The 24390-nt window shown below is 34.2% G+C and overlaps 5 protein-coding genes across 6 annotated transcripts; 2 read left to right on the top strand and 3 right to left on the bottom strand.

Moving 5' to 3' along the window:
- Positions 1–8517: 8517 nt before the first annotated feature.
- Positions 8518–10708, bottom strand: GL218_03849 (uncharacterized protein; the record flags this gene model as incomplete). The annotated part of the gene is made up of 3 exons (XM_033580428.1): positions 8518–9336; positions 9415–10304; positions 10372–10708. The coding sequence occupies 3 exons, from the start codon at positions 10706–10708 to the stop codon at positions 8518–8520; spliced, it is 2046 nt and encodes a 681-aa protein (XP_033436654.1).
- A 3566-nt stretch (positions 10709–14274) lies between these two features.
- Positions 14275–15800, bottom strand: GL218_03848 (Oxalate decarboxylase OxdC; the record flags this gene model as incomplete). Its single annotated transcript, XM_033580427.1, has 3 exons — positions 14275–14963; positions 15015–15354; positions 15414–15800. The coding sequence occupies 3 exons, from the start codon at positions 15798–15800 to the stop codon at positions 14275–14277; spliced, it is 1416 nt and encodes a 471-aa protein (XP_033436655.1).
- A 1147-nt stretch (positions 15801–16947) lies between these two features.
- Positions 16948–17841, top strand: GL218_03847 (uncharacterized protein; the record flags this gene model as incomplete). The annotated part of the gene is made up of 2 exons (XM_033580426.1): positions 16948–17194; positions 17255–17841. The coding sequence occupies 2 exons, from the start codon at positions 16948–16950 to the stop codon at positions 17839–17841; spliced, it is 834 nt and encodes a 277-aa protein (XP_033436127.1).
- Positions 17842–18096: 255 nt separating this feature from the next.
- On the bottom strand, positions 18097–19985 carry GL218_03846 (uncharacterized protein; the record flags this gene model as incomplete). The annotated part of the gene is made up of 4 exons (XM_033580425.1): positions 18097–19223; positions 19290–19380; positions 19435–19698; positions 19752–19985. 4 exons carry the CDS (start codon positions 19983–19985, stop codon positions 18097–18099), a joined length of 1716 nt encoding a protein of 571 aa, XP_033437018.1.
- Positions 19986–21634: 1649 nt separating this feature from the next.
- Positions 21635–24307, top strand: GL218_03845 (the record flags this gene model as incomplete). Of its 2 annotated transcripts, XM_033580423.1 has the most annotated exons (5): positions 21635–22369; positions 22430–22636; positions 22812–23614; positions 23922–24117; positions 24185–24307. In XM_033580423.1, the coding sequence occupies 5 exons, from the start codon at positions 21635–21637 to the stop codon at positions 24305–24307; spliced, it is 2064 nt and encodes a 687-aa protein (XP_033436124.1). The 2 variants fall into 2 exon arrangements, with proteins under 2 accessions (XP_033436124.1, XP_033436125.1); XM_033580424.1 differs by lacking the exons at positions 21635–22369; positions 22430–22636 and having other exon boundaries at positions 23256–23614.
- Positions 24308–24390: the final 83 nt, after the last annotated feature.

Raw genomic sequence — 24390 nt, 5'->3', positions numbered from 1 at the left:
TATATTAATTTATATATTATTTCATTTATTATTTTATTATATATATAAATAATATACTTTTATATTTATTAATATTATTATATTTATTTTTTATTATATTATTATTATTATTATTATTAATATATTTAATATTATTAATTATATTTTTATAATTATTATTAATTATTATATTGTCTTAATTTTTAAAAATTTTTAAAGTTAATATTGTATTAATAATATTTATATATAAATTAATATTATTATTAATATTATTATTAATATTATTATTAATATTATTATTAATATTATTATTAATATTATTATTAATATTATTATTAATGTTATTATTGGTATTATATTGAATATTAAGATTTAAATGTATATTATTATAAAATATATTAAATATATTTGTTTAAGAAAAAGATAAATCCGCAATTTATTTTATATATAATATTTTAAAAAATAGTAATAACTAAAATATAAATATTTAATTACGTAAATATATATAATATAAAATAGTATATTTAAAAATAGTTAAAATGTTAAAATTATATATTAATATAAAAAATTATAAATAAAATTAATAAAAAGAAAAAATAAAGTAAAAAATATGGTTATTATAGGTGGATTAATTACTTTATTTATTTTAATATTAATATATTAATATATTATACTATTTATACCTATAATTTTAAATTCTTAATACTTTAATTAATATATTAATATAATAATAGAAACCTTATTTTAATAATTATAATTAACTATATATAATTTTTAAAATTCTTAAATATATTAAATAATAAATATTAAAATTTAATTTAATAATTTAATTTTTTACTTATTTATAATTAAATATTTAAATTTTTAATAATTTTTATTATAAAATATTAAAATAAGTATATTAAATTTTTTATTATTAATTAAAATAGAAATAAAAATTAATAAATATTTAATAAAGATATATTATAAAATAAGTAATAAAATATTAAATTTATCTTTTTATAATAACAACCTTCTTTCAATACCTACCCGCAATGTTTATGCTATAATATGTAATAGTTAACATTGCATGCTTACTATTATAACCTCATTTAGCTTAGGCTTTCTAAGTAATATATTAACCTTATTACCAACCTTTGTATACGTAATAGTAATAATACCTTTATTATAATCTTTATTAATACTCTTTACAAATTCCATTAAAAAAAACGTTTAAATTTTATCTTTTAAAAAACTATATTTAAAAATTTTTTTTAAACCTAAACAAAATAATATTATAAAATTTATTAAAATATATATTAATTTTAAATATAACTAAAAATATAAAAACGGTAATTTTCTTAAATTAATAAATAATAAAATAATTTAGGTTAAAAAACGGTTAGATTAGAAATTATATAAATATATATTTATTTTCTAAAATTTAATATATATAAGTTAAATAATTAAAAAATTTTATAAAAATATTAATATATTATTTAGCAATTTTAAAACGTTTTATAAATATATATTTTCCAATTACTAAAATATAAAATATAAAATCTTATTTAATTAATTTTATATAAATATAATAATAATTGTAATATATTAAAATTTATTAATAAATATTTAACCTTATATTAATTAATTTATTTAAAATTATTTAAAAGAAATAAAGTGTAATTAAACTAATAAAATAATTATTAAACGTTTTTATATTTAACTTAAAAACTATTTTAATATAAATATTTTTAAAAATATATAAAATTATATAATATTTAAGGTTATAAACATTAAATCTACACTTAATAATAAGAAAAATTTAATGTTTTATTTTTTATAACATTTTTATACTATTTTTATACTGTTTATAATTCTTTTAGTTAAATTTAAAAAGGATAGGAATTTTAGGTTAAATTAATTCTATATTATAAAGGCTATAAAAAAAAAGGTTTTTATTAATTATAATAAAGATGGGAATTTTAAATTTAAAATATAAAATATTAATAATATTATTTGTAAAAGTTTATAAAATAATTTTAAATTTTTAATTTTATTAATAAAGAATAAAAATGTTAAATTAAACCAATTTAATTAATAGTTATTTATATCTTTTATTATTATTATATTAAAACTTTTATTTAAAATAATTTATTAAATTATTTATATTATATAAATAAAGGCTATATTTTTAAATAAATATAATAATTTTAATTTTTTTTTATTTAAAAAAATAAAGGCATTATTAAATTTTTTAAATTTAAAAAATAATTTATTTATTAATAAGTTAAAATTTTTAATTATAATGGTATAATAGTAAAATAGTAAATAAAAAGAAATTATTATAGGTAATTATAAAAATATATTTAATAAATTTAATATTTTTAATATTATAAGTATTAAATGTAAATATAATATTATAAAAGATTTTTATATTAATATTAATTAATTATTTAATAATTTTAATTTAAAAGATATTTATAATATTAATCTAAATGGAGGAGCTTAAATAAATATATATAACCATAAGGTAAGATTAAAAAATATTAAAGTGAAATTGGAAAATATTTAAATGGGATTAAAAATTATTTAAATGGAAATACGTAACAAATAAGTAAATATAAAAAAAAATTTATAAGATAAAATTATTATTGCTAATATTATTAAGAGTTATATTGGAAAGGGAAATAAAAAGGATAATATTAATATTATAAATATTAATATCTTAATAAAATCCAAACCCTTTAAAAAAATATAAGGGTTTATAAAGATTTAAGATTTTATTAAAATTTAAGATTTTATATAGGCCTAACCAAATTGAATAATTAGGTTTAATATAGTATTTAATATTAAATTTTTAAATATTTAATAATTATTAAAGTTAAAATAAAAAGTAAAGATTAAAAAGATAAATATACCGCGTAATTGCAGAAAATAAACGTTAAAAAAGGCAATTTAAATATTAAATAATTAGGTTAATAAGATAGAAAGTAGTTATATTGGCAATTTTGATATGGCAGATATTAATATAAGATATAATAGGAATAAAAATAATATAATTTAGTCGTTTTTAAATAAAAATGTAAGTTTTATAATATATTATATATAATAAATTAATTTATATTATATAAAATATTATTAAAATTTATTTTGGTATTTAAATATCTAATTATTATATTATTTTATATTATATTATTTTTTATTATATATATAGTTTATATTAATAAAATATAAAAAAAATTATTATTTATTTTATATATTTTTTATATTTTTCTTATATTAATTTTTAAATATAATTTATTAATAATAATAAAATGTTTATAAATTTATAAAATAATAAATTTAAATAAATAAAATAGATTAGGATTATATAATCAAAATAAAATAATATTATTTTTAAATATTAATTAAATTTAATATAAAATTATTAAATTATTATTATTATAAAAATTATTAATAATAAAGATATTTTAAAGGGTTTTATATAATATAATTATATATAATAATATTTTATTATATTAATTTATTATATATATTTATAAAGAATATATAAAAATGGTATTTAATATTAATGTAAGATATAATAAGAAATAATAGTTTAATATATAATAAAGATATTATTTTCTATTATAATTAACGTAAAAAAATCTTAAAATATCTTATCTCTAATATATAATATAGGTTTATAAAATATATATCGATTATCTTTTCCTTATATATGATAGTAGCTTTATTAAATATATATATAAAAAATTTAGATATTATATTCTTTATATATTTTATATAACCATTATTTTTTTTTATTAATTTAACTTTAAAATATTAATTATATTAAATTTAATAATTTTTTTAAATTTATTATATTTATATATAATATTTATTAATAAATATTTTATTAATATTATTTATAAATTTTATCTGTAGATTATTAATAAATATTATAATTTTATTATTATTATTATTTATATTTTTTTATTAATTAATTTTATTTAAAAATTTCAAAATATAAATTTTAATTATATTTTTACCATTTTAAATAATTTATTATTTTTTTACTATTTAAAATTAAATTATAAAATTTATAATAATTAATATATAATTTATATTATATTTAATAAATATAAAAATTTATTATTTTATATTTATAATTTTTTTTTTACTATATTAATTTAACTTTTTAAATTAATATATTTTATTATTATTATTTTCTTTATTTATAATATTTTTAATTACTATTTATTTTAATAATTTGTTACATTTAATTTTAATATAAAATAAAATTTAAAATAAATATTAAACTAAAATATTATTTATTACTATATTATATAATTAATAAAATTAAATATTTAAATAAAATAAATTGATAAAAAATAATAATAAATTTTAAAATAATAGTTTTAAACTTACGAAAGATATTTAACCTTTACTACCAATTAATATTAAAAGCCTTAATAACTAAATAATTAATTTGTTATATTTATATTTTTGCTTTTAAATATTTAACTAACGTTAAATACTTAATAAATTTATTTCATTTATTAAAATTGTAATAAAATATATTTTTAACTATTTACCTAATTATATTTAATAATAACTAAATAATATTAATACCTTTTTCTTTTTTTTTAATTATAATATATAATTTTTAATAATATTTTATTAGTATTTTTATAATAAATTAATTAAAAATAATTTTAATTTATTATATCTACTATTTTATTTTAATCTAATATTTTTAATATAATTTTGTAATGGTTAGTATAAAATTAATTACTTATTAATATCCAAATCGGTATACCCTAATAACATTATAATATAAATTATATTTTAATTAAATAAAATAATATACTAATAATTTATTTTCATTTTTTAAAATAAAATTAGCTATATAAATATAGCATAATATTTTTTATTATCTTATTTATAAATTTTTAAAAGAATAAATCTCTAAGCTTAATATAATAAATTTATTTTAATTTATAATATAATTAAAAAAATCAAATAAAAAAAATATTAGTTAGGTTTTAAATTTTAACTATTTTTATATATTATTATAAGGGTTAATAATAGGTTATTATTTTGGATTTTTAATAATATAAATAAGATATTAAACCAAAATATTGTTATAAAATTAAATGTTAAAGATTTATTTACGATATATAATATAAAATTAATTATTTATTTTATTTATTTTTTTAATATCAATAATTATTATAAAATAATAATTTTTAATTTAAAAAATTAATATTAATTTTTTACTAATTTATTAAGTTATAAACGTAAGGTTTAGTTTTATATAATTACGCAATAATTATAACGGTAGTTTATTTTAAATAGTTTAATATATAAACTTTTTAATAATAATTTTATATAAATTTATAAAAAGATTGCCGATATTATGGTATAATATATAAAATAAATTTATAATTTAATAATTATTAATTTTATTAAAGCGTTTATAAAATAAAGGTTAAAAAATTAGGCTACGTTATATAATAAATTAAACTAGAAATAATTAATAATAAATTAATAGTTAATATAGTTTTATTATAAATTAAGCTATAAAACGAATATATTTATACAATATTTTATTATTCTCAAAATTATATATTAAAAATATATTTAAAACTATTAAAAAATAAAAATATTAATATTATTTAATAACTTTATAAAACAATTAAAATAAAGTTTTATTATATTATTATTTCTAAATATTCGAAATTTTTTAACGTTTTAAATATCTTTAACGATATAAAATTTTTCGGAAAAAACCTAGAATAATTTCTTAAATTTTATATATTAATTTTTTTAATAATAAAATTTACCGAGATTATATTATTATTTTATTAATCTTATTAAGCTATTATTACCATTTAAAAATCCATAAAATTAATTTATTAATTTACTAAATTATTTTTATTATTATAATATTATAATAATATAAACTTTAAAAATATAAAAATATATTATATTATATAATTATTATTTTATTAAAATTATATAAAATTTTTGTTTATATAAATAATTTATTTTAATAATTTTAATATACCTTTAACATTATTTTTTAATAAGTTTAAATTAATAGCTTATTAATATTAAAATAAAATAGCCTTAATTAAAATAAAATTTTAACTATTAACGTTAAAGTTTTGGTTTTGAAAGGTATTAATAAAATATTTATTTATTTAATATTATACGTTTTTTATAAGGTTTAAGTTTAAACTATTTTTAAGTAATAATAGATTATAAATCTTAAATTTATTAAAACGTTATTAAACGTCGGTATTGTTATAAATTGGTAAATCCTTTATTTAAAATATTAAGCCGGGAACTTTACGGGCATATTTATTTAAGAAAGATATAATATATTTATTAAATTTTTTTAGCGTTATACTTTTACTATTTCGAAGTTAAATAAAAAAAAATTCCGGTTTTTTATTAAAAAAAAAGCCTTAAAGTATTTAGCTATAGTTTTTTTGTGTTAGCAATTATTATTTTAATTTATAGTAGTTATATGAAATTACCCAATACTTTTTTTGTAAATTAGTATAAGCAAACATAAACTTATTAAAAAATATATTTCGTATAATATTTTAGCTTTAATTGTTAAGGTGCAACCTTTACTCCAAAACCATATAAATATATTTTATTTATACCTTACATAGCTATTATATAAATTTAATTTTATAATATAATATAGTAAATTTTTTATTAAAACATTTTAAAAACCAAATAATAGCTTTAATATTAGTATACCATAACGCACCAATAAAAAAACGCAACTTTTTCTACAATACGCTAAGATATTTATCAAAAAAACAATAAATATATAATTTAATTTAAATATAAAATCGCAAAATCTTACATCTAAATACACAAAGCAAATTTCTATTAAAAATGCGCTTAAAAAAGGTAAAAGGAACGTTTTAAAACTATATATTAAATAATTCAAATAAATAACCGATATAAGTTTTTATAACCTAATTTAAAAGATAATCTAATTTTTTTAATATTTCTTTACAGTTTTATTTTATTATATAACGTAATATATAAATAACTATACGCTAATTTTTATTAAAACATAACTTAAAAAATTCTTATACTTAACTAAAGGTTTAATAAAAAATATATCAACCATTTTTAAAAATAAAATAAATATGTTAAGATTATTAAGAATTTAAAAAGTTTACATATATTTTAAGGCAGGTATTTACATTTTAAATTAGAATTAAATTACCTAAAAAATAAAATATATTAGGCTAATATTTTATTATAAAAATAAAATTATATGTTAGTTTATTTAATAATAAATAAAATATAAAAAATATATAATAAATATTTAATTATAAAATCGAATATAAATAAAAATATTAAATTATCCAATAATATTTATTAAAATATATAAAAAATTAATAAAATAATTACAAAAAAGAAAATAATATTATAAAATAAAATGGTTTTATAATTTTAAAACGGTAATTTTAAAGTAAGTTCCAAAATTTTAAATTTGAATTTATTTATTTTAAATTTTAACCAATTATATTACTTAAAAATTAAAAACGTTCTACCCTATAAAACCATTTCGTAAGTAAAATCATTCCTCCAAACCCCCTACCTCTGTTATGGTAATGAAAAGGATCTAAAACTGATAGGATTTAGAGGAATACTTAGTTCTATGAAGGCTTTGGTATATTGATAAAATGGAAGGAGCTTGTACGCATGGACTTTCATATTATAGTAAGCAAATTCGTTGCAGTATGGAGAAAGAGAAGTTAGCTATAATTAGTCTTTGTCTTGCCTCGAATTCTCATGGCTTAAATCTCCAACTCTTATAAACACGAGTAAGACCTTCTATTACTTCAATTTATAGTTCCTCATGATATCTCTTCTACTCAGGCAGATGCTTTTAAAGATGTTCTATAGTGAGACTCTTAACAATTTGAATCATGATCAATTAGAGTCAATATTTAAATTAACAAAGTTTCTTTCTCCTTTAACCCATATAATACTCCTAGAGAAACATAAGCTCCTGCCATTGGGTGGCTTATACGTAATAATACGAAGTGAAATACTAGATTGGGGCTGAGATTTTGAGATAATGAAGAGAACTATAAGTAAAGAGCATCTCCCTTAATCTTTCACGGAGTAAAAATCCCTTTTTAGGCCACCTCTTTACTATTTTAACTATGCATCTATATAAGATATAATCTATCTGATATATAGTGTATTAGTATCTACTACTGCCAAAGGTAATTTCTTTCCTCGAACACCATCAATTTAATGCACTACGTTGGGTACACATTCTAATATTTAACATCCTGATAGCAATCTTCAAAGTATCATAAATTCATCTAATCACGTATACCCCTGACTACTCTCTCTTATCCTACTCGAGTTGAAGCTGCGTACTAACTTAATAACCCCAATATAAAGCTTTCATTTTTTTCAAACATTCAATATTCGGACTCAAATTTCTCTCTCCTATAGATAGAATTCATATAATAACTAACAAGAGCAGGATAAAACACGAAACCATTGCACACTCCACCCATAATAAATTTACACCTTCTCCGTCGTAATACCCTTCAAACTGTCCCGGTCACGCTCATCCCAAATAGCCCTCTCTAAGGAAGGATACACAATATCAGCATCGCCATCAAGCAGGTCATCCGCGTCCGCAAGTTTCCAGCTAGCGCGTTTGAAGCGACGGCGCACGCCCTTCGTCATGCCCACGATCCGTATTTGCACGCCGAACCCGAGCTGGCGGCGGATATCATCCTTGAGCTCTGCTAAGGCTGTAATGCCTGTCGCGTCGATGAACGGCACCATGCCGAAGTCCAAAATCACAACAGCTAGAGGCATCTGGCGCATGACGACACCTCGCGCCGTGCGAAGACGCTCTAGCCGTTGCTCAGCTGCTACGCTCCATAGGCGCTCCGCATCCGCGCTGTAAGTTGGGTTCTGAACCGACGGGTACACGAGCTGGATAGCCTCGAGCGCATTGATCTTGTTGCGGTTCGCGTTCGGGAAGAACAGCGAATCCGCGAAGCGCACTACCACTGTGTCATCGGGGATAACTGGGCCTCCGATATTCTCCGTCGCCCCGTTCTGCGGTATCTGCGTCGAGACCCGCGCGAGCGGCTGCAGCGTGCCCGAGTTGTCTGCTGTTTTGCTGGCGTGAATCGACGGTGTTACGAATGCGGATCGGAGAAGCGTCCATGCTACGCTCCATCCTGCAGCGGCGCCGATACCGATCTCGGCCGAGACGAAGATGGTAACCCAGAAGGCCACCATGCAGGCGATGAAGTCGGCGAGGGAGATGCGCCAGTAGCGCCAGATTAGGGAGACCGGTCCGAAGAGGTGTATTACGGCCATGATCTGTTTAGAGGGGAAACGTTAGCAATGTATTTTATATGGAAGCTCGGTGTCGTTGGCAAAACCCAGGGGGAGACTTACGATGATAGCAGCTAAGCTAGACTTAGGTAACCAATAAAGAGCTGGCGAGAACACGTATAGAGTCAAGATGATGAAACCCGCAGTAACGACGCCGTTCAGGGGGCTCCTGACGTGACACTCCGAGTTGACGGCCGTTCTAGATATAGCTCCGCCGACGGGCATTGCGCCAAAGAATGAGTTGACAATATTGGTAACACCGAGGTAGTTGAACTCCTGAGTTTGATCGATGGAGTAGTGGTTCCGGCGGGCGAATGCCTTGCCAACTGCTTGGTGTTCGAGGGTACATGCGACTAAGGGAGCGATGGATCGAGCCGCGACCTTTGCGAGAAGGTCGCCGCCTGGGGCTTTCGGGTGTTGAATTCCATGGGTATTAACTTCACTAATAGACCACAGGTAGTCATCACGATCTTTGTTAACGAGGTACGAGATCAAAGTGAAGATTACCATCACAATGATCGCCCTGCTGCTCGATATGTACCTGATGGCGAAGTGCTTGTTACCCCATGTCTTGCCTAACTTCTCGAGGGCTAGTAGGACAACTACGGTTCCGAACCCGATTCCGCAAGTCGGACCGTCCCAATGCGGAAGACGTCGTAGGATGTCAGCTAGCTGGTTGAAGGCACCGTCTGGTACGTTGCTGAGTCCGACTAGGGAGCCGACTTGGCCCATGCCGATGACGAAGGCTGTTGCAGATATGAATCCGGTAAGGACGGGGATCGAAACGTAATCGAGGAGGAATCCGAGCCCAAGCAAGCCTATAAGGAGAGACCAGATACCCACCATCATGGCCACGGCTGATGAGATATCGGCGCTGGAGTACTCGTTCTTAAGATCGCGGATAATTTCTGCAGTTAGTAGACCCAGGATCGAAGTTGGTCCCGTCGATAGATCTATGCTTCTTTGTAAGTGTCTTTCATTACACTGTTGTGCATAGTTCTAATTTTGGGAACATCTTACCCTTTGATGTCCCCATAAACACCATCACGGCAGCAGGAACCCAACAAGAGTAAAGACCATTCTCAATAGGAATTGTTGCGATCTTAGCATAAGCTAAACCTTGAGGAATGAGTAAGACCCCGATCGTGAGACCAGCCATGAAGTCCTGGAGGAGCCATGGCGGGGAATATCGTGGCAACCACTGGACGATAGGAAGCTTGTCGGCAAGGTACTGTTTAGCAGCTGATGGGAAGTGCCTGGGTGCAGTGCGGGCGAACTTCGCCACCCGGTTGAGGGTAACGTCCGTCCGGAACTCCTCCTTAACAGCGTTTTTGACAGCTGTGGTTTGTCTCTCCATGGTTAAGAAGAAGGAACATAAAAGACTGAAACTGATGAATTATGTCTTCTAATTAATGCGGCTGATCTCAACATAGATATTAATATAGACTTTAAACCCAAGTCTATAGAGAGCCAGTATCTACCTTACATTACGCTCCAATCAATATACTTCACCGGGTGGCTTCCGTAAACAGAAGGTTCCATGAAGATACTCAATCATGGAGACAACAACGCCCTCGACTCAGAGAACCTATCACCTCCGTAGCGATCATACCCCCCTTCGGCACATTCTCGCCACTCTGTCGGTATTATAGAGACTCTCCTCGAGTATCAACCTCCTTTTCCTGCTCATGTAAACAGCAGTGCGAGGGAGCACAGCATCAGTCACACTCCATAGACCACGCGGGGGCCCAGGGTACGACCCGGGCTTCAGGGGGGGAAGCAAAAGAGTCTCCCGTCTTCACTGCTATACAAAGAAACCGCACAGACGAATCTGAGATACAGGATTAGGCGCCATTTCGTGGCTAAATGCAACTGTATGCCAGTGTTAATAGTCGATCATAACTTTGGGTGACAGTGCCGTCTGGGAAGTGATATAGAGACGCGGGGTAGTTGACCGTATGTGGGACGTTGGAGCATGTATATGGAACAGGATGTCCTCTAAAATAGAAACAGAAGATTCGTGATCTGGGTACCTATCTTGGGTCGTTCAGCGAACCAATCAGTGCCAAGAAATGTTGTTCGTCCAGCGGTTAGCATCGCCGTCACACAGCTGTTTTGTGATTATAACGGGATTATAACATATGAATGGACTCATCTTCGGTATAACTTCATCATGAGCTTCAACAGCTCCTTGTGCGGATCTCTAGAAATAGAAAATATATCTAAAGGTATAATTTTCTTCTATTTAGTTACTGTGCTGATAGTGCCCCATTGTATATCAAGATACTTATCTACCGTTGTAGCAATTGTACAATAACTCGGTTCAATTCTGCAGATATAATATGCACATCTCGATCAACTTTATACGAATACTAAGCAGCGATCTATAGTCTTGATCAGATCTCTTGGCGGTCTATAAGTTTCAAAAAACAAAAAAAAAAGCATTCCGAGTCCTCGGATCGCGGCCGCGATAGTAGGCTAAGCCCAAAGGATTGACATGCTTGTAGTCACGCTTCGCAATGCAATTGCGTGGTAGTTAAGCATACCTAGGTAATGCCTAGAGTCTTGGATTCTTGGAACTGCGTCCGTAGGAAACAAACAGGTCACTTAATACGTTGCCGTATAACCGGGGTATATTTCTACTGCCGGAGATTTTAGTTGGACGATGCGGCCAAGCACTGTTGAACAGCGCCACGGGTTCTAAAGTTTCCCCTCTCGGTTAAGTTACAAGGGTAAGAGAAAGCTTGACACGTACCAAGCTTTGGGTGTAACGGTCACATTGCATGGACAAGACCTTGGTAACGCGGCATGTTCTTAATGCCAAGTGATAGGCGTACTGACCTCTATCAATTCCATCACGATTAGACAAATTCTTTTCTTTTTTTACTTCCTGCGAAGTGATATCTCTATTCAAGATTTTTTTAAAATAGAAATAAGACTTGTGCAAATGTGAAATATCGACGATCCTAGTTAGGGGTATGAACGACAAGGATTCTGATAGGTTGGTGAGTATCAATTGCGACACAGCTACCTTTACTTACATACCCGTCCCTACTGGATACCGCAGTTACTTTCCTAACTGGTAGATAGTATAAACCGGTATGCTGCCGTGACACGGGGGGAACAACGGAACGAGATATGATTGAACAGTTCGTACTACTACAATTGGTGCCGTAATCCGGAATTCGTAAGCGCCATTCGGGGGGTATTGCCAATTTAATGCTACCCTCGTGGGGTTCACCAGTTATTTGAGAAGATTAGGTACGCGAGGCGAGAAGTCAAAAGGTATCTTGATTCTTATTGATCCAAACTAGGACAACGTTGCGATTGGATACCTTCCTAGTTGTTGCTTGGAGGTACGTAACCCTACTGCGGAAGAGACAACATATTAGTCGTAGAAGCTGCCTTATCCTTTTCGAGAACAGACTATAACATAGTTTAGCATAACCTTTTTCTCGTAGTGACGATGAGACCGTTTATATTCAAGGGTTATACTCTTACCATATAAGTAGACTATATACAGGCGCATAAATTCTTTTTTCTGCTGTGTTACGAGACCTCTTAGACTGTTACGAAACGAATAACGTACTTTTCCATGTTTATATGTACGAAGGATTTCTAAAGATGATTATTGCTATTAATCCTTCTCAGAGCTGAAGCCGTGTGGAAACTAAACCTAGGACATATGATCAGACGAAAATATTAGCGTGGAGCCCATAAGCCAGCCCCCAGACTCCCCCACAGCGGACTAGGAAACCGCCTTGCCGTGTTTCCGCAGCCTTAGTCTCGATCTTTGAAATAGGGAGGCTCTCAAAATTGCTTCATCTCGGGATTAGCGGCATGGTCAGCTGGACATTTCTCGGCGGTATAGCATGTTTCGCTGGTCTAACGTTACAGGATATATCTACACGGTGAGCTTGGAAGGCTTTTTCATGATAGCTGTGTCACCTCCATACTGGAATCATAAATCTAGAAATTACATGCATAATGCCGTGTGTATTCCGAGCTCTGGGCAGACGAAAGCCGACCTGCCGAACGCGATCCCAGGTAGGAAGGCAGTTTCAAAGAGAAAGCGAGACGACTATCTAGAGATGGCTTCATTATTTTATTCCGAGTGGCTGATTGTAATGAGTGTTTTGGTCGGCGATTATACTTGGCAATTATATACTCTGTGTTCCCTATCACTTTATAGATTCTACGCAAGATATCGCCTCATTTCGGTATTCGGCGGCTTTACCACGTCCTCTTTTTCGACCAAGGAATACTAAACGAAACAAGGATCTCGCATAATAGGCCGAATACATTTCCTAAGAGGGTCAGAGGCGTTCATCCTACCAATATGCCCCCAAATGTTGAGTTGACCATTTTCCTGTAGGTGCAGGCTGACGAGGAAGCTCACAATAATGTGTTACATACCGAGGAATAAACACGATACTAAGTCTGGGCACCTATACAGAAATATAACCTAGAAGCGCGAATATTGTGGGTGGAAGTTTTTACAAGGGAAGACTTGAGGTTTCTATAACTGTAATTGAAAAGTGCACCTATTTGTTGTCGATATTCTAGGCCGACAACAGGGTTTTATTAAAGGCATCTTGCTTAAAATGATTAGATTTTTGTATAGGCATGTAAATAATTGCTCTTTTAATCATTACTAACAAATACCTAACATATGCCTTTTTCTATTTCATAGGTACAATTCATAGGTAGAAGCTAACGCTGGTTCATAACCACTCTATTAGTGGTTAATATGTATAACGTGTTAGAAATAAGGAACTATGATGCTTTCGGCACGTTATTTTCTAATATCGCTAAATATTCAATCTAAATAGTACTAATAAATATCTGAGAAGTAATAAAGGTGGTTTAGAATACAGAATAATCGCCATAGAAAACATTGAAACTGAAACATCGAGGACAAATTTACAACTCGCGTTCTTCCGACATTTCTTTGTTGTCAGAACCGGGAAGAGTGACTTCATCTTTCTCTGCGCTCTTGATCCTGTTCCAGAAGATTTCACCATTCTCTGGGTCGTCCTTGAATAAATGATCGACGACCATCTTCTTAGGTGTCTCGCCCAACCACTGGAAGAGAGAGAAGTCTCTAAATTCATCCGCACGGAATACCTCTAGCATTTCGATCGGCTCATCACCGATATTCTCGACGAAATGGCCATTGTTTGCGGGCACGATGCCGACGTCGCCCTGTACATAATCGAAGGTCCGAGCTGTTCCTTCTGCGGCGAAGACAGTAACTCGTGCTCGACCTCTAATAAAGAAGCTCCATTCGTCAGCGTTAGGATGCCAGTGCATCTCACGTATGGCGCCGGGCTCGATAGTGACGTGGGCTGCTGCTACGGTTTTTGAAATCTCAAAGTTCTTCGAATCTGTAATCCGGACGTCACCTCCACTAGTTTTATGGGGTTCCTGGTCAAGCATCCTATGGACGAAGTTGTACTTGGATTTCTTGATATTTTTACCTGTGGGCTTCTCATCGTCGATTGAACCTGGCTCGCGGCCCTGGAAAATGTATTTTTCTCCTTCGGGGAGGTGCTTGAACACTTCGGGTGCCAGGTTGAAATTCTTCGAGATGACCGACTTGGGAGTATGCGCTTATAATATATCAGCTTCGAGAATCTACACGATGGCATTGTAATACACACCTAGCCAGTCAGATATAATGAAGGTGGATTCCTCAGAGAAGTTTCCGTCGTCAAATATTAAGAGGAATTCGGTACCGTTGTCTCCGAGTCCTTGAAGGGAATGAGGTACGCCGCTTGGGAAATACCACAGGTCGCCTCTCTTGAGGTCGTCTATGAAGTTGCCACCTTCGTAGTCGATAGCAGTGACACGAACTTCGCCATCTAGGACGAATGCCCATTCGGCTTCTTTATGCCAATGTAACTCGCGAATTACACCTTTATCAAGGCGCATGTTCACAGCAGCCAGTTCAACACTAGCGCCTAATTCGCGGACGGTGGTTTGTCTTGTCCACCCCCCTTCCTAGATAAAATTTGGTTAGGTCGAACGCGGGGAAAGCTATATTAAAACCTTATTCATACCTCAATGCGTATATGGGAATCAGCAAAACTCCAGCGCAGATTTTGTATATTTCCATGATCCGTACTGGGTGGTCGGACTAAATCCGGAGACTGGCGTGACCTCTCTCGGTTCCAGGGACCAAGAACAGATGTTCCCAGTCCATTGCGGTAGGGGAGAGGATCTAATCCCTCGCCTATAGCATCGACGGCATGGTCATAAGGGTCCTTGTAGCCAGGAGTATAAGGCGACTTTGACTTTTTACTATATTTCGGCGGTAGATCAAGACCAGCTGCGAGGTACCGGCGAGGGCTATCATCTACAGGAACAGCGAGGCCGGGATTGCTCAATGCGAGGCCAGTGAGTAATAACTGCCATGTAGAAATACCGCGATAGCTTCGGGACTGCATTTTAAAGAATGGCCGGTAAACTTATAAGTCGTTGGTCAAATTGTCAATTAGTTAACGAAGCTAAGATCTAGAAATCAGCTAAGAGGCAATTGAACCTCATCTGAAGTTAGATATGAAGATAGTGGAATAGAAGAAGGTAAATAAAGTATAAGTAAAAGTAAATGGGATGGGCGTCATAGTTAAGCAATCTTCTTGGAGAGCTTCGTTACCCATTCAAGCTTCAAGGTCTCATTTACACTAAGCTACGTAACAAGTACCTGGTAAATCTACTACCCGATTGCAAACGGGGGTCAATGCCGAGTAAATACCGAATGTATATACTTCAGTACATTCCAGCTCGGCTCTAGAACGCCCTATAGGGCCTTTACAAGGCAAGCGCTGGGTGATGGGTGTGATTGTGCCTGCATTCCTGGATCAACTATTATGTCCGTGGTACTTACCAAAGTCCATTGGTTGCTGCTATGGAAGTACCTTCAGTATTATGTCAAATTAAGGTATAGAGTATAGAGAAGTGGGTACCTCTTAGGTGCCGTAAGCCGATAGAGAATGAGCTAAACATGAACAAGCATCATTAGTTAAGTTAAAAAAGTGGTTTTCTTTTGCTAACGAAACTTATAAACCTTACAATACATGTATGCACCTATGCACCTTCGCGCTTACACGGCCCAAGATCTAGGGTCGCTTTACACAAGGTTGATTGCAGATACATATCTGGTAGGTACCTGGGCAGTGAAACCACATCGGACACTGCCTAATGTTGCTCTATATATTCCTGCCTATCTAGGATTCACAGCCCGACATCGTCGTCAACTTCCCCCTGTCAAATAACCGTTGAGCTGTTAAATATCAGCCTTGGCAAATAGTGCTATGTAGAGGATGGGAGGTAACTTCGGCGCTTTCTTCTATGACGTTAGGGATCTCCCTAAAATAGTTCAACTGGTGTCACACGGACGTTGATGCACACAGCCCGGGACGGGGACGCGGCAGCCCTCATTTCTATATTGGAGGCAGCAAACGCCCCGAATATTTCACTCATCCAATCCTATTATATATTTTACGCACGTCCCTACGTTGTTAAGAGAAATAATTTCTCATAAAATATATACTTAGATTGTGTTCTGTTATAGATACTCGGATCGACTCCCAGATGGCTACCAATGGTAATAACACACTACCTACCAACTCGAGGATAAATGGAAATGGAGATGAGGAGCAGCAACCTCTGCTTAATAGTAGTTATGTGACGTCCAAATCAGCAAGATGGCGAAAGAGCTTAACGACAGACGTTCGTCGCGACTGGGCTGACTTAGTCCTGCTCGCTTGTTATATCATTACTGGCATGCTTGATAGCGCATCGATATCCACCTGGGGTTCGTTCGTGTCGATGCAGACAGGTTTGTCACTTATTACCACGAATACTACTACTAAGTCTTGCTAAAATAGTATCTACTTAGGAAATACGGTGTATTTCGGTCTCGGTATTGCCGCGCCGCACGAGTCAACACGGTGGATTAAGTCAGGGACCTCACTCGGTTGCTTCTGCATCGGGTCCGTCTTCTTCAGTTCCTTTCACCGGATGCTATCACCGTCACCTAAGCGGCGTTGGGTGCTCTGCGCGTCCTTCACTATCCAGATGCTGTTTGTTGCCGGTGCTGCGGCGATTCTTACCTTCGGCCCCCAGTCCGACAGTGAGTCCAAGAAAGAGGCTATCGACTGGCCGGTGCTTGTCCCAATCGCCCTAATCGCTTTTCAAAGCTGTGGCCAGGCGGTTGCCAGTCGTGCGCTCAAATATAACGCGCTTACCAGCGTTGTCCTGACTAGCATTTACTGCGACTTATTCTCCGATGCTGCGCTGCTCGCGCCGCAAAATCCCGAGCGCAATCGTAGAGTCGGTGCCCCTGTTTTGCTTCTCATCGGTGCTGTGCTTGGTGGGTTGCTGGCTAGGAGCGCAGTTGGTACTGCTGGTGTACTATGGATTGCTGCGGGTTTGAAGCTGTTTGTCGTCGTGTCGTGGCTCCTGTGGCCCGCGGAAAAGGAATAACGGTCGCACATAGATGATAATCCTAGATATACATGGTAAAGACTTAGATATAGACTGCGACTTTTGTTAGCAAATGCTTCCGAACTGTTAGGTCATAGACATTTCCAATCTGCTACCCAGATGGGCGAATAAATAAATAAATAAATAGGTAGCAATAGATTCCGCTTCCAAATCCAACAACACTCAACTGGGACTGATTGATTGTGTTGCTAGTTAAAATAGCGACAACTTGAAAATGTCCACGATATGCGGAATCTATCTATGGGCAGCATCTTGATTTATTGTACCTTCTTGTCGGAGCATCCTCACCGGTTGTTGTGACTTCTTCTCAATCTTGCCAACGATACCAGTACCGCGGAAATACACAGCGACAACAACTGCGCAGCATAGTCCGAGTGCGAAATTGAACCAAATGCCAGCTCTTAGCCCGGCTAAAGATGCGGGTTCCCAGGGCAAGATCTTGCCAGACGCTTCCACCGGAACACCCCTGTCCCTTGCCATAACAGCAGTTTGAATAGCTGTAGTGATGGCTAACCCAATAGCTCTTCCGATTTGACCCATCGAATTGATAAGTGCGCCTCCTAACGCCTGGTCGTCCTGGGGCAAAGATTTTGAGGTAAACAAAGTCAGGGTTGGCCAAGTAATATCAGCACCAATTACCGAAAGGATAAAAGCAGGAAAGCCGTACGCAAAATAAGACGTGTCAGGTGGAATAGGTATTGAAAATAGCAAGCAGGACACCGATACGCTTAGATTACCGAAAAGGAGCAATATCCAAGTAGGTATTCGTGAAATGAGGTGGCTCACGACGAACGCGGTGATAACCCCAGAGGCACCGGTTGGGATAAACCGATAGGTTGTCTGCAACGCACCAAGGGCCTGGTAGTCCTGGAAGATGAACGTGGCGGAGACGATGAGATCGTTGAAGGCAGCGAAGAATAGGGCCATGATCACCATAGCGGCACTAAATCGGGCGTTCTTGAACATAGACACCTTCATGAGCGGCTTGCTTGTCATATGCTTTTCTTGATACCACTGCCATGTGATGAAGATGCCAAGAAGCAACACGGAAATGACAATTAGCATATAGATCCAGATAGTATTCCAGCCCACGATATTGCCTTCCGTTAAGGCAAACAGCAATGCTAGGATCGAAACGGTGACGAGTGCACCACCTATCCAATCTACAGACTTTAGTGATGCGAAGCTGGATTTCTTAGCCGTTAGATGTTGTGGCGGCGGAGGTATGAATAGTATACCCGCAAGCGTGACAGCAATTGCGAGTCCACCAGTGGCCCCGAATACCCATCTCCAATTAGCAAACGCAGAGATGAAGCCACTAATCAGGTTACCAAAGACGCTGCCAAGGGGTGCACCAGCAGCTAAGCATGATATTAGCAAAAAATCCTGTTAAATCCATAGCATTATTTGAACTAGAGATAACTTACCGTATGCGCTAAAAGCATAATTCTTCGCCTTGCCAGGTGGAAAAGTCACGCCTAGGATCCCAATAGCTGTAGGAACATTGGCGGCAGCACCCTGAGGATTCGTCAGCTATGCTAGACTGCTCTGGATGTCATACCGTATACTCACAAGTCCTTGTAAGCCTCGAAACAAGTTAAATCCTATTTCATTTGGTATGAATGGATTAATGATCATCGTTACTGCTACGAAGGCACTCCCCAAGATGAAAATAGAGCGTTTGCCGTAGATGTCCGCTATGCGACCCCACAGAAGCAAGAAACATCCGAATGTGAGCGCATAAGACGACACAATCCATTGCAATCTACTTTCGGGAATGCTTAAATCCTCGCCAATTGTTGGTAGGATAATGACAACAGACTGGATCGAGAGAGTCTGGACTTAATTAGCTAGAATACATCATAGGCTTTAATGACGATGCTACCTACATTCAAGAAGCTAGCGCCGGTGACCGTTGCGACCAATGCAATACATCTTGCTTTAGAAAATGGTAAGTCCGATTTAGTCGTGCCGTCGTCTTCCTCAGGTCCGCTTTCTACAGCCTGGCGTGATGGCGGTGAGTCTTCCGTCTCGATAATATCGAAATCCTGCCGTTCTTTCTCTTTTTCTTCGTTCTCAACCTCCGCTGTAGGGTTCTGGCCAATCTCTAAGTCCTTTGCCATCTTTGCGGAGGCAATAATAGTCTTCACAACAATCCGGCCGAAATACCACGGAAGAAATCAGTAGGATTAGCCCCGGGCCGGGTCACGCTCATATACGTCTGCAGGTGTTCCGCCATCGCGTGCGGATAAGATGCAATGCCATTAGGATTGCAGATTCCGTGAAAATTAAACAGACAACTCGGGACGGCTTTTCCGAAACAAGCAATACTATAACCTGGGGATGATAGCATGTCCCCTTACTTGACCAATCAACACTGGGTATCATTAGAGCAATCCCCCAGTTTGAGAAGAACGGCGTGCTGCAGGGTCCTCGCCGCCCTTCTTCCGGGACCCGGTATCGGTTCACTAGGGGGGTACGTTTTCCCGTACAAACGGTAGATTTGCTGATTTGCTGAACCATAGATCTAACTAAACGGCTATCATCTCAAATTGTTTGCGCGCCAAGATTGAGCTTGGCCAGATATGAAAAGAGACAGTTGCCGTTAAACAGGTATCTAATGGTGCACCATATTACGTAACGAAAGGCTTACCCAATAGTCAGTTCAAGGCTCAATAATTATAAGTCAAATGATCATATCTCCAATATCTACGTTCACTTTACATACATACAGAATAACAACTCTTAGATCTTAGAAATTTATTATTCTAGAAGGAAATCTAATTTGCGCAGCCAATGTATTAAGTAACGACTATGTTTAACTTGGTATATCGAGTCGAATTATTGTAAGTTGTGTAAGAGGGACAATCCATCAACTATCAAATCACACTAAGTTCTTTTACCCACATCTAATAGTTATATGGACGTTCAATTTCTAGTATACTAAGTCAATCCAAGTTCATTTATTTCGAAAGCATACCTTTGAGAATTTTCGGTGATTTAGGCTACCAATATCAAATGTTAATTGTCGATTATCGACCAGCCACCTTGAATATGAATGTACTTTGTGGACTCCATAGGTCATTCCCGTCTTGGGCCATCTCCAATTTCGTATGCAACTAAACGAACTAACTGCCCCCATTGATACATATAAAATTCTAATAGAGCAACGATTCATCAAATTAGAAAAAAAAACGATTGACAATTAAACATTTTTACCTACAGAATCGAAGCATCTCTCAAAAAGACTTTCAAATAGGCCATCGACAAGAGACATTGTTACCTCTCTCGTTAGAAAGACATTTGTACCATTTATATGTATGTAGGTAATACCTTAGGTATGTACTTAGGCACTTACCAAGGTACATGGTAGCTGCCTTTAATAGATCTTCAGCTCCAAGCTCCGCTCTTTAGGCATAGAAGCTCAAAGCTAGAAAAAAGGCGGCGCTGCTGCCTTGGGAAGTCACGTTAAGACGCGCTATGGTGGCATCAATTAGCATCCATCTTTCCTTCTCGGCGTCGGTTGCCTAGAGGGAAAGTGTTACTGAGCGCGCTCATTGTCAATATTTATTCGACCTCAATTGCTCCCAAATTCCTTTTCGATTCTCTCTCATTAACTCTCTTACTTATCCTCAAAACTCACATCTTCCAATTCTTACCTCGACAATCCAATTCGATATTAATTATTTCATTTTATTTAATTGAATTCAATTAAATTATCGCACCTTGTGTTTCAATATAATAAGAGCATAGCCCCTATAAAGGTTAAACAATGCCACCTAGAAAGAAGGCCGCAGTAGCTAAACCACCTCCGCCACCATTGGAAGGTTACAGTATAGCTATTAGTGGTACAATACCCGGCCACACTCAAGCCGCCATCGAGCGAGACTTTATCAATGTTCTTGGTGCATCTCTAGCCAAGTCTGTTACGGCAACCACTACACACCTTATCAGTACCGATTCAGACTACAGCAAGCCTTCTATCAAGGTTAAGGCTGCGCAATCTCTTGGCGTACCCATTGTCACCTTCCAATGGCTTGAGGACTCCCTTAACCAAACAGCTCGTATGGCTGAGAGCTCATATGGCATCGGTTCCTCTCAGTCACAATCACTACCCCAGCCTCAATCTCAGCCGCAATCTCAGTCGCAATCTCTACCTATACAGACCCGTGGCACTAGAAAGCGATCGGCGGCACAGAAACTTACACCTGAAGAAGAAGATAACGATAAGCAGGAAGTAAAACCTCAAGCTAAAAAGAAGGTTAAGACTTCGAAAACTGAAGCACAGAGCCAAGAAGAGAAAGGCGTCAAGGCTGAGGAAAAAAAGGTCATTATTGCTGATGGTCAGATTGCCAAATCTCGAGACGCCAGAATTCCACTCGACGAGGGCGCTGACAGCAAATACAATAATTATGAAGTCTATATTGATGACGACGGTGTCATTTTTGATGCCTCGCTCAACCAGACCAACTCGACAGCCAACAACAATAAATTCTACCGTGTCCAGGTGAAAATCCCGTCTCGTATATTTGAATGGATTGGATGATGTACTGATGGTTTTCCCTAGTTGCTTCGCTCTGTCAAGGATCATTTCATATGCTGGACTCGTTGGGGCCGAGTAGGTGAACATGGCCAATCCAAAGCCGTCGGTAATGGAACACTTGAAAACGCTCTTCATGAATTCAACAATAAATTTAAGTCGAAGACTGGTCTTTCATGGGTCGACCGCGGGGAGTCTCCGAAATCTGGGAAATACGCTTTCATCGAGAAAAGCGTAAGTATTTTTCCATGCTACTTATTATCCGTCTTGCATCTTATTCTGGATCAACCAAGTATGGTTAAGCCAGCGACGAATTCCGAATATAGAGAAATCTTATCCTACAGATCCTTAACTTGTTTCTTTAGATAGCTCCCTTTGCAAAAGCAATTGCTAACTCGAAGTCCTTTAGTATGAACCGGACTCAGAAGATGAAGAAGATACGAAAGATACGAAAGACACGAATGATGGTACTGTTAAAATTGAGGATGTCGAGGAGCCCGACTCAAAACTATCTAAGCCGGTTCAGGAGTTGATGCAGCTCATTTTCAATCAGCAGTACTTTGCAGCGACTATGCGCGATCTTAATTACGATGCTGTGAAGCTACCTCTAGGAAAACTCAGCAAAACCACAATTTCTCGAGGTTTTCAGGCTTTGAAAGATCTCTCGGCCGTCATAAATAATCCAGCATTGGCAACTTCTCAGTATCAGACTAGCTATATTTCGGCAACAGAGCAACTTTCGAATTTGTACTTCACTTTGATTCCACATGCGTTTGGGAGGAATAAGCCTCCCGTCATTCGAGATACGACACTACTCAAAAAAGAAATAGAACTTCTTGAGAGCTTATCAGATATGAAGGACGCATCGTTACTCATGAAGAGCGATCAGAAAGAAGAGATTAATAAGCTTGATCAACAGTTCCAGAGCTTAGGAATGGATGAGATGACTCCGCTTGACCAGGAGAGTCCAGAGTTCACCCAGTTGGTGGATTACTTGATGGATACGCGAGGAGCAACTCATAGCGCCAACTACCAGGTATCGCAAATTTTCAGAGTCGAGCGCGGCGGCGAAAAAGATCGCTTAGAAGCCGTACACGAGGCATACCAAGACAGACGACTTTTGTGGCACGGCTCTCGCTGTACCAATTTTGGTGGTATCCTCTCACAGGGATTACGTATCGCGCCTCCCGAGGCTCCGGTTACAGGTTACAGGTATGCATTTCAATATTACACGCCGAGATCTCACTTTCTTCATTGGGCTCGCTTTGCTATCCCAACGTTAATTTTAATGAAGCTAACATATTTGTAGTATGTTATCATATTTTTCTCTATATACTAGACAAATCATATTGCTAGGAATGATATCTTAGACTGTATTATGATGTTAACGTATAACAGTGTTCGGAAAAGGCATCTATTTGGCGGATATGTCCAGCAAGGTGAGTATTCTGACTCAAGTTTGTGAAGCTCAACATTGACCTCTCACATAGTCTGCCAACTACTGCTACCCATCGATCAGCAACGGGCATGCGCTGCTGCTTCTTTGCGAAGCAGAACTTGGTGACCCAATGCAAACACTCACCGACGCCTCATATAGCGCTGCCGAAGATGCTAAGTCAAAGGGAATGTTATCAACTTGGGGCCAGGGGTGCACAGGCCCGAGCCAATGGAAAGATGCCGAATGCGTTCACCCATCATTAAAAGGAGTGAAAATGGTAGGAACAATCTAATCCCGATCTTGACGCTTTGTTTATCTTGATGCTAACTAACTTCTCCCCCTAGCCTGATACTAACGTGAAGCCCGGTGCTACCGGCGTTCCTAATGCCTACCTTCTCTACAATGAGTACATTTGCTACGATATCTCTCAAGTTCGCTTGCGGTACCTCCTTCGGGTCAGAATGTAGAACCCTCAGACCTAGTGGTAACTGCGCTCGGGATCCTCGTAGTTGGTAAAGGTATATGTATGAGTGATTTTTGCTACTGTATC

This window comes from Daldinia childiae, assembly GCF_008694065.1.
Source record: "Daldinia childiae strain JS-1345 chromosome Unknown Scaffold3, whole genome shotgun sequence".
Lineage (NCBI taxonomy): Eukaryota > Fungi > Ascomycota > Sordariomycetes > Xylariales > Hypoxylaceae > Daldinia > Daldinia childiae.
The sequence above is the reverse complement of the archived record's forward strand: the minus strand, read 5'-3'. Positions and strand labels throughout refer to the sequence as shown.